An 11,494-nucleotide genomic window follows, 5' to 3' on the forward strand; every position below is an offset into this window, starting at 1 on the left:
ACTTGGCGTGGTGGTCGTGGTGGTACACCTAGAGGTGGATTTAGAGGCTCGAGAGGCGGTCGAGGTGGTTATGGCGGTGCTGGTGGTTTTCGTGGGGATTATCGTGGTGGTTATCGAGGTACCCGTGGTGGATATCGGGGAGGATCGAGGGAAAATTATGCTTATCCTACGCAACAACATCCAAGAGTAGAGAATCGTGATTGTTGGAACTGTGGACAATTTGGACATCTCCAATTCAACTGTCCTCAGCAACAGCAACAAGAATCTTTTTATATTAACTCAGAATATGATAATTATTATGAGGACGATTATAATGAAACTGAAAATCAACAACCCGTGCCTAACAATGTGAATAAAGCTAGTGCACAAAATGATCAGAGAAATAAAATCCAAGCAAATTCTTCATCATCATATTCTAACTCGTCTTTACTATTGTACAGTGTATTACCATCATCTTCGGCATATATTAAACCATTAAGCGTAGACCACAAGATAATGAAACAGGACATTGACTTTTTAATGAACGCTAATAATATTCACTACAAGTTACCGTTATATAAAATTTTAATCAACGGTCATCCATGCAAAGTACTTATCGATTCAGGTGCGAGTGCAAATTATGTTCATTCCGATATGTTACCTTTTGTATCCACAATTGTTCCAGCTAAACAAGGACAATCCGTTGAGACAGCAAATGGGCAGCAAACATATATCAACAAAATAGCAGCATTTTCAATCGCTTTAAATGGATATACAGATCGCATTCAAGCATATGTATTCGACACCAAATTTGATGTAATTTTAGGTAGATCATGGCTTTCACAGGTCCAACCTATTCCAGATTGGTTTAATGGAACGTGGAAAATTCGAATTCGCAATGATCCCACACAAACAACAATGATCTATCCATTACCAGATCATTTGATTAGTAAATCATTGGTGTCACCAAAAGTAGTTCCAATCAATTCCATCGAGGCAAACACTGAGAATAGTCAACGGCAATTGGAGGATCTTGATTTTTTACTATCTGCAAAACAATTAGACCAGTTGTTTAAAAAGAAAAAAGTAGAAGAATGTTATCTCATTGATGTTTCGACAATTTACCAGGAAACGGAGGATTTATTAGTGCTAGTGGATGATAAGTTACCATTACATAAAACAACTAATCATAAAAACTTAGAAAATAGTGATAAGGAATGGTGTGACGAGTTTGCAGTAAAGTATCCGGGAGTATTCAAGGGTGTCATAGACAGTCTGCCTCCTTTGAGAGACACGGTCGAGGACATGATCAAATTCAAGCCAGGAGCTATACCAGAATCTAGGCCTCCGTATCGAATGAGTCCCGTTGAACTCCAAGAATTAAGAAGACAGCTGGACATACTTTTGAAACAAGGATTGATTGAGCCAACGTCTTCACCGTACGGGTCACCGGTATTGTTTGTAAAACGGGTGGACGACAAGAAATTGAGAATGGTTTGTGATTTTAGAGCAATCAATAAGCACAGTATCAGTCATCGTATTCCAATACCACGTATTGATGAATGTTTATCAATGTTACACGGTAGTAATTTCTTCACCACGTTAGATTTGCAAAGCGGATTTCATCAACAACGTCTAACAGAATCAGATTCAGAAAAAACAACAATCAACACAAGATACGGCCAATTTAAATGGAGAGTTATACCGTTTGGACTGCGTAACAGTGGAGCACAATTTCAAAAAATGCTAAACACCATCCTTAAAGATTATATTGATGTTATTTGTTTACTATATATTGATGATATTCTTATTTTTACAAAAGGCAATGATGTAGATCTTCACAAAAAACATGTTGACATGGTTTTACAGAAGCTAGCAGATGCCAGTCTGGTAGTAAACAAAACAAAATGCAAGTTTAATAGAAAGCAGGTGACGTTTTTAGGGCATGATGTGATAGCCAATACAGGTGTTCGACCAGCACAAAAGAAAACCGATGCTATTACCTCTTGGCCTCGACCAAGTAATGTTCAAGAAGTACGACAATTTGTAGGATTATGCCAATTTTATAAAGCATTTCTGCCCAATTTCGCGTCCATTGCTTCTCCAATAACCGATCTTACTCGAGGCTCAGGTCCTAAGCTACGAAATATTGAATGGACGAATGAATGTGAGCAAGCCTTTATAAAAATTAAAGAGATGATGACTACCGCTCCAACGCTACTCAACCCATGTATGACTTTACCTTGGCGTATTGAATGTGATGCTAGTGATTATGCTGCGGGTATGGTACTTCTTCAGCAAGATCCACAATGTAACCATGAATGGAAACCAGTTGCATATGAATCTCGTAAATTTAGTAAGGAAGAAAGAAAATACCCAGTACAAGAACGGGAGTGTTTATCGATTTTACATGCTTTACGTACTTGGCGTTGTTTCATTGATGGCAATGATTATGAGGTATTTACTGATCATGAACCTCTTAAAACATATCAAGATACATCAAAAGTTTCTCCAAGATTGGTAAGATGGATGACGGAATTAAGCTTATACTCACCACGGATTCTATACAAGAAAGGTGTTGAAAACATCATTCCTGATTTGCTCAGTCGACGTGATGGTCCTACTTGCACCCCAAATGCTGAATCAATCGAACCTAGATATCTATATGAGCCTATTGAAACGGTTGCGGCAATTTTGACAAAAACATCCCACAACACCAACGAAACTTTGATCACAGACCCACTTCAAGACTGGCCGCTGTTTTATTTTAAAGACTCCAATCTATGGCCAGAATCCATCAAACGACAATTATCTGAAAAACAAGAAGATTTCATGGTTCAAAATCAACACGTTTGGAAGAAAATCAAACCATCAGACAATCACAAGGAAGACAAATTAGTTAAATTTATTCCATTTAAACGAAGACTGGACCTAGTAGAAGACTTTCATCGAGGGTTCGGACACCAAGGAAAAGCAACTGTTTACCAGCTTATGAAATCCAGATTTTGGTGGCCTAAGATGCTCCATGATATTACAACATGGTTATCACGATGTCCTGAATGTCAACTACATTCGCGTAAAGAATCCAATGTGCATCATGCCCCGATGAAGCCGTTAGAAATTCCACCACCCTTTCACAGATGGCACATAGATTTTATAGGTGAGCTCCCCACAACAAAAAACGGCAACAGATGGATTATTATGGCAGTTGATTATCACACAAATTGGCCAATTGCCCGTGCTTTAAAGTCTGCTACCGCCGATGAAATAGTAAAGTTTTTATATGAAGAGATCGTCATGCGTTTTTCGTGTCCAGTCGAACTTGTCAGTGATCGAGGTGCTAACTTCATGTCCAAAATATTGAATCAATACATGAAAAAAATCAAGTCACAGCATATATTTACCAGCGCCTTCCATCCGAGAACTAACTCCAAATGCGAACGCTTAAACCAAACTTTCAAACATATGATTACAAAATATGTAAAAGGAGAAGTGCATAGCTGGGATGAATTTGTTGAAACTGCCCTCTTTTCCTGTCGAGTAAGAAAACATGCCACAACTGGATTGAGCCCTTTCTTTATGACATATGGTGTTGAAGCAGTTCTTCCAGGTGACTCAAAACGTCCGTTCATGGAACCTATGACAGAAGAAGATCCGGAGCTCATTGCCGAAAATACATTATCACGTATTAGAATACTAAGGGAGGAAAGATTACAAGCAAGCGAAAAAATGAGGATCCAGGCCGAGAAAGACAAAGCGAACTGGGACAAAAAAATGAAAGGAGCAACAACCCAAACTTTTGAAGTCGACGATTATGTAATGCTAAGGCATGAAAACAAGCAAGGCCTTGAATTCAATTGGATGGGGCCATATAAAGTACTCAAAAAAAATAGCGACTACAATACATATCAAATTACTGAAGTGGATGGAAAAATTTACTCCTCTTGGGTCCACACGGATAGGCTTCACCCAGTAAAATACGATGGTAGTCCAATAGACAAAACTTGGTATATTCCTCGCGTTGCTCGAGCCAAAGATAAAGAAAAGCAAAAAATTTTACCTTGAAGCTTATTTTGGAAAGGGGGTGTTGTCGGAGTACAATTCAGATACATATATATATTTCTTAATCATACAAAACAATAAAGACCATCTTTTATCTACTACTCCACTCTCGTATATATCTTAATTAATACAAGATCAGACTCGACACGTTTCGGCAATAACTAACAATATGTAAAAAAGAGAAAGAATGGAGTAGCTGGGCGTCGATCCCAGTGCCTCTCACATGCTAAGCGAGCGCTCTACCATTTGAGCTACAACCCCCACCGCTCTTTCACTTAAAGAATTTTATAAAAAAAAATTTTTTTGTGTAACCCCAACTTTTATTTTTTAAAATATAACCGCAATACCAACACCCTCCAAACTACGCATAAAATAAACAAGCAAACCCGTCTGTTCATTTTAGTCCAACTCCCAAAGTCCTCAGACAAAAACTCACCAAGTTCTGAAGACTTTCGTAATCCGCCATTCCAACGATTTCACAAGACATTCCTCCATCTGTGAACATCCTCTATTGCCACTTCGTTCAAACTTTTCCTGAACCCTCTCTTATTACAGTTAAACACAATACTGTAATTAAAGAATACCTTAATTGAAGACCACCCCGTTTTTTGTTCTTATAAGGTTGTATTTATAATATAACCACTATAATGACAAATACTAAATCCCCTGTTAAAACTAGAGGACAAGCTCCTGCTTCATCCTCTAAAGCATCGGATCTCCTGAAACCTTCCTCGAATGGCACTGGTTTCAAGTCTACTGTCGCTGACCCAAAGTCTGAGCTTCTGCGTAAAAAACAGTTAGCCACGGCTACGGCTCGCCAACTCGTCCCCTCTCCTGAGGCTTCCTCTGTCACTTTGGTCACTACCTCCAAGCTACCAAAGAAGATCACTACAAGTCCAGAACTCTCCCAAGAATCTGAATTTGCTAATGGTCAAGAAATTCAATCCTCTTTCGACACCTCTTCCTTGCCTCATGTCACACCCAATTTACCTTGTGACACGCAAATGTTCTCCTCTCTCCCAGAATTTGCTTTGGATATGCAAAAGCAACTTCGAGAACAAAACCGCCGCTTCGATGAATACGAAGCTAGATTTACTGCAATGGAAGCTATCATCCAAGAAAACATTGCTTTAAAAGCCTCGACCCTGGTGCTCGAAAACAAACTTCGAGATCAAGCTGCAATGATCGCTGATCTACAGCTCCAGCTTGAAAACCAACAAGAACCAAATTCCAGCATGGATGTCGATCAACCTCGTGATCTATCTACTAATGGAAGCATCTGGAGTCAACGACCTTCCTCCTCGTCAGCTCCTAGCACCACAAAGGCCTCTGCTAAGCCAAAAGACTCCCCCAGTAAGCCTGGTTTAACCATGGCCCAAAAGGTTGCTCTCAACGCTAGCAAGCCACTCAAGCCCAAGGCCAAGCCAAAGAAACTGACAGCTGAGGCTATTGCCAACATTGCTCGTCCTTTTCTGGAACGTGATCCAGCTGAACCTAACGGTTTCCAATACGTCTATATTGTCAGAAATCGCAAGATTACTCGTGCCGAAACCCGTAGGCGTTTCAAGTTAGCAGGTGTCGATACTGGTCGTATCATCGACATCACTTTTCCTGCAACTGGTGTTCTTGGTGTTCTTGTTCACGAATTGTACGCTCCCGTGTTCACCAATGTCATGAATACTGCCAAGGTCAATGTTATCAAGGACTTTGATCCTTTGGATCCCAAGCACCTCGCCAACCCAGTATACCTCTCGTACACCAATGAGGCCCGTGCCAACATCGCTGCAGACTTAAACTCCAATCGATGCAAACACGCCCTCCTATACCTACACAACACTCGTCCCCATCAAGTTAAGGCTGTTGGTTACTCTATGAATAACTTAGGTTATATCAGTGAAGAGGATCTTTTTGCAATTACTGCTACTCCTCGCCAAGATCCCAAGGCCCCACTCAACGATGATGCAGCCAAGCTGTTCAATACCAAGCCTGGTGATCGTCCAGAACAAGCCCCACCTATGGAATCTGATACTATGGAAGATATTGATATTGATGCCATTTTTGATACGGCCCCTCAATCAAATGAAGGCGGAATTAAACAAGTCTCTGATGACGAACTTTAATTATGTCGACCCTCCTTCCTTTCACTATCAGTCTCTTTAATGCAAATGGCCTAAAAACCACGACCATTTCAGACCCACTCTCCCACACTCTTTTTTCCGACCTCCTCCTCATCACCGAAACCTGGCTAACGCCCTCTATGCTTTTACCAACTGACTGGCCTCAGTATCACTGCTATGGTCAGAAAGTTCAATATGCCAACAATCGTGGAAAAGGTGGTATAACCGCTTTATTAAATCCATCATGCAACTATACTATCCTTCAACTCCCTTCCACCAATGCTCACACGCTCTCTCTAAAAATTGATGCTCTTCGTGTTCATTGTGTGTACCTTCCTCCATCTATGCCAAACGATCAAGTTTTCGACATCCTTGAATCCATTCCGCTCCTTCCCAACACAATCATCTGTGGTGATTTCAATGCTCGTCTCGGTTCTTTTGTCGGTGACCATCATTCAAATCCTCGTGGTAATCGCCTCTTGTCCTGGTGTACTGACCGCCAACTTCACGTCCTCAATGAATCACTTGCACATGGTATTCCAACCTTTACTGGGTCTAGACACGGTGAAGAAATTAGCAGTATTGTTGACTTGTTCATCACGAATATCACACCCTCTACGCTCATTAACTCCTCTCTCCACGTTGAATCTGACCTCTCTCTTAGTTCTGATCACCGTCTTATGACTCTGTCGTTCGACCTTGATCCGCTCCTAGATGATGTCAATCACGTTCCCGATCGTCCCTTGGCTCCTCGTAAATTATGGAATCTTAACAAGCTCAAAAAGCCCAAGCCCCTCCAGAAATACAGACAGTCCATTCAAGACAAGATCGCTCCCCTCAAAGACCAATTAGAAGACTGGATATCCTCTCCACCTCTGGAATGTCCATCTCTTGACTCGTTCAACGATTTGTTCAATTCATGTGTGTATGATTCTCTTGATTACTCGATTGGCAAAACTCGTCCCCGACCAGATTACTGGAAAAAGTACTGGACTCAAGATTTACAAGATGCTGCTTCACACCGTGACTACTGTTACAAACGTTGGCGTCGTTCAATCGGCATTGACAAAGTACATTGGTGGAATGAACATGTTGCTGCTAACAAGTTGTTTCGTCAAAAGGTGCAAAAAACTAAAAGGGAATCTTGGAAACAGTTTAAAAAAGAAATTGAAAAAAACTTTTCTAAAGCAGTCAAGACTATCTCTAGAATAAAACGCCGCAACCAACAGTCCTCCTCTTTCATGCACCACGATGGTCCACTTAAAGCTGTTGATATAATGTCAGAGCATTTATCATCAGTGTATAATGGTTCCTATCTGCCTGCCTCTGATATTCGCCCTCCTCCTATCACCTTTTCCGAATCAATACCACACGACGTTGAAGACACTTCCTTTTTTGACGCCGATATGATTTCTATGTATATGAATGATCTCCCTAGCAGAAAAGCACCAGGCCCAGATCACCTCAAAGCCGAAATGCTAAAACCTGTTAAAGATCTTATCTCTCCTTTCCTTTCACTTTACTTTCAAGTTTGTTACCAATGGTCATATACCCCGTCTCTATGGCGTCAAGCTACTGTCTTTCCAATTTTTAAGAAAGGTGATCGATCTGATCCTGCCAATTATCGTCCTATTTCACTCACTTCGGTTCTCCGTAAGCTGTTTGAAATGGTGATTTCTGATACTGTCCTTGAATTCTCTCCACCACTGGATCATGCTCAAGGTGGTTTTCGAAAACAACGAAGTCCACTGGACCAAGCCCTATGTTTGCATGATCTTATGCATGATTACTTTCGAGTACATCACCACTTTCCTTCTGTTGCTTTTCTGGATATCAAGCAAGCCTATGATACTGTCGATCGACGTGTTGTCTGGAACTCACTTGCTTCTTCCTCTTCTTTTCCTCGACCTCTACTCAACCTCCTCATCCATATGTTTGATGATGTTTCTATTTCTGTATTGCTGGCCAATCATAAATCAGATCCATTTATTCCTCATACTGGTTTGTTGCAAGGCTCTGTGCTAAGTCCACATTTATACTCTCTGTATATTAACTCTCTTCCTGGTGTACTGCGTAGCGCTGCCTCTAGTTCAACAACCGAGGATCTTTGGTGTTGGTGATTCTTGTCCCACTCCAATTAATTCTCTTCTTTTCGCTGACGACGTTGCCATTTTTGGTACACGCTCTGAAGTTCAACAAATGCTTGATTTAGCCGCTCAACATTCTCTTCAACTAGGCTATCGATGGTCACCCTCAAAATGTGCCATCTTAAATGCTCCTTCTCTCCTCTCTTCCTCAGCTCCTAACTTTCGTTTCACTCTGTACGATCAAGATCTGCCAACTGTTGATCAGTTTACATATCTTGGTATGGAGTTTAATAAAAAAGGCCTTTATGCTGCTGGTAATATCCAAAAACGTTCCGCTGGTGCTATTCAGACTATGGCTCTCCTTAACTCTGTTGGTGTCAACCGAAATGGTTTCTCTCTCCTCCTCTCTGCTCGACTCTACACTACTTTTATACGACCTCAATTTGAATATGGATTAGCAATTTCTCGTTTCACAGCCAGTGATATGAAAAAATTGGATAATCTTCAAAACAAATTGGTGGGTATGTTCCTAGGTAGTCGGCAAACCACTACTGCTAAACACATCACTTGCATTCCTGGCATGCTCCATAGGTACAATGTCCTGGTTACAAAAAATGTATTACGCATGGAAAATCTACCCGAAGATTCTTTACTCGTTCTCTTACAAGAAACCCTTCAATCCTCAAGACTTGTTGATGTCCTCCAAAACAATGTTCTTTATACCTCTCTTCCGGATCCCATCTATGAATCACCTATTCTCCTTCGAAATCATTATCGTCGCCATTGGCAAGAATATTGTGATACCCAACGGATAATCCACGCTCGAAACGGTACACAAGTACTTTTACGTGCTTGTCGTCCAATTACTACCAAACCTGATCCCATCCTGTACCTTCCAATGAATAATTCAGCCCGAAGTCGATTGGTTAGATGGCGATTAGGTCGTTTTACTGCCATGGAACGTGAAGAATGCCCATGTGCCGATTTTGGTGCCCAACTCTCACGAGACCATTTTTTAACATGTCGTGCAATCGATCCCGATCTCATTTCTTCTCTTCCCGTCTCTCCTCCCGGTGTAAACCGTATAGATTTTGCCTTATCTTCTCTGCCCACCAACGCAAAATCTCGCCCTCCCCCTTTTTGGCCAGTCTTACTTACCGTATTATGGTTAATCGACACTTTGTGTCACCCTCTCAAAAACATTCCTGAGGATCCACATCCTGGACGCTCTTGGTTCAATTACCCTTGCTGAACATTGTTTGCTTGTCTTCTGTTGCGACGTCACGGTGGTAAGTAATTATCAAAGTTCCCATCCGTTGACCGTTCCCTCAGATCAATCCAACCAATTATTAAGCTCGCGCTACTCTACCCCTTCTTTTCCTTTTTTTAATTTGACAGTTAGTTACACAAAATTATTTTTTTCATGCATCTCACCCCGTACTCGGAAATCGACATATATCTATGGATAGTCCACCTATTTCCATTATTTTTTGATATTTAGAATCCCCTTTATACCCTCTATCTTAATATCAATAAATAAAACCCCCATTGTTTTCACCTGAGCTACAACCCCCACCCTTCTTTCGCTTAAAGAATTTTATAAAAATTTTTTTTGTGTAACCAATCTTTTATTTTTCGAAATATCAAGCAATACTAGAACCGCCTCCAACTACGCATTAAAATAACAAGCAAACTCGTCTGTTCATTTTAGTACAACTCCCAAAGCCCTCAGACAAAAACTCACCAAGTTCTGAAGACTTTTGTTTTCCGCCAGTTTCGACGATTTCACAAGACATTCCTACATCTGTGAACATCCTCTATTGCTTTCCTGTTCAAACTTTTTCTGAACCCTCTCTTATTACAGCTAAACCCAATACTGTAATTCAAGAAACACCTTAATTGTTGAACGCCCCATATTTGGACACTATAAGGTCGTATTTATAATATAACCTACTATAATGTCAAATATTAACTCTTCTTCCCAGAAACGAGGCCCACCTACCTCCATTTCTGTTCCTCGTAAGGATATTACGAAGCCTTTGACTCGTAATGGAACGTTCAAGCATGTCGTCGCTGACCCCGATGCAGATTTTCTTCATAAGAAGAAAATAGCTACTGCCACGGCTCGCCGCTTAGCTGGCTCTCCTGACTCACCTGATTCATCATCAATCACCTTTGTCTCTTCAGGTACCATCCCCAATGGTCAAAAACCTGCTTCTTCTCAAGCATCTTCTGCTGTTCCTTCTGCTACCATCACTGAACTCGATGATAGCTTAATCATGTCCTCTCTGGATTCGTCCCTCCCTCCCGTATCACCTAATATAGCTGGTGAACATTAGCATTCAGCATCCCTGAATTTGCCCTGGATCTGCAGCAACAGCTCAGAAAACAAGCTCGTCGTTTGGATGAGTATGAAACTCGTCTCTCTGCAATTGATCAGATTTTACAAGAAAATCTTCAATTGAAGACCAACAATCATGTCTTGAAAAAACCATTCGTGAACAAGGTGATACGATTGCAGCTTTAAAGGCTCAATTAACCGCCTCTCCCTATCGCCCCACTGACAACCGTATGCAGGTCGATTCTCAAGAAAGGGATTTATCCTCAAATGCTAGCATTTGGAGTAAAGCACTTCCCCTTCCTCTCTCCTCAAGCCTCCCACCCATGCCTCTACTAGACCCCAAGCAACCAAAAGTAAGCCTACCATGGCTGAAATTGTAGCAAAAAAGGCTAGCAAGCCGGTCCAGCCCAAGCCCAAAGCTAAAAACTTTCCGCTGAAGCTATTGCAAAAGCAGCCCGACCTTTCATGGAACGTGACCCTAATGAACCTCAAGGCTTCCAATATATCTATATTGGTCGCTCTCGTAAGATCACGCGCCCAGAAACTCGTAAGCGCTTTAAATTAGTTGGTATTGATACAAGCCGTGTTATTGATATCACTTTTCCTGCGAATGGTGTACTCGGTGTTCTTGTGCACGCCTCCTATGCCTCCACCTTCATCAAGATCATGACTAACGTCAAAGCCGGTATCATCAACGACTTTGATCCTTTGGACGAAAAACATTTGGCTAATCCCATATACAAGTCTACACCGCTGCTGCTCGTGCTGATATTGCTGCTTCACTAAACAACAACCGTTGTAAGCAAGCTTTGTTGTATCTCCATACCGCTCGTCCTACCCAGGTTAAGCCAGTTGGTTACTCGTTCGTTGACCTTGGATATATATCTGAAGAAGAACTTTTGGAAATA

The 11,494-nt window shown here is 41.2% G+C and overlaps 2 protein-coding genes and 1 non-coding gene across 3 annotated transcripts; 2 read left to right on the forward strand and 1 right to left on the reverse strand.

Annotated features, from left to right (window-relative positions):
- Positions 1-4,229: 4,229 nt before the first annotated feature.
- Positions 4,230-4,302, reverse strand: EV154DRAFT_t20. The gene has a single exon. It is a non-coding gene; the product is annotated as a tRNA-Ala (tRNA).
- A 386-nt stretch (positions 4,303-4,688) lies between these two features.
- EV154DRAFT_477556 (uncharacterized protein) lies at positions 4,689-5,119 on the forward strand (the record flags this gene model as incomplete). Its single annotated transcript, XM_051598111.1, has 2 exons — positions 4,689-4,971; positions 5,088-5,119. The coding sequence occupies 2 exons, from the start codon at positions 4,689-4,691 to the stop codon at positions 5,117-5,119; spliced, it is 315 nt and encodes a 104-aa protein (XP_051461845.1).
- A 5,084-nt stretch (positions 5,120-10,203) lies between these two features.
- On the forward strand, positions 10,204-10,584 carry EV154DRAFT_477557 (uncharacterized protein; the record flags this gene model as incomplete). Its single annotated transcript, XM_051598112.1, has 1 exon — positions 10,204-10,584. One exon carries the CDS (start codon positions 10,204-10,206, stop codon positions 10,582-10,584), a length of 381 nt encoding a protein of 126 aa, XP_051461846.1.
- Positions 10,585-11,494: the final 910 nt, after the last annotated feature.

Source organism: Mucor mucedo (genome assembly GCF_025094135.1).
Source record: "Mucor mucedo strain NRRL 3635 chromosome Unknown EV154scaffold_11, whole genome shotgun sequence".
NCBI classification, from domain to species: domain Eukaryota; kingdom Fungi; phylum Mucoromycota; class Mucoromycetes; order Mucorales; family Mucoraceae; genus Mucor; species Mucor mucedo.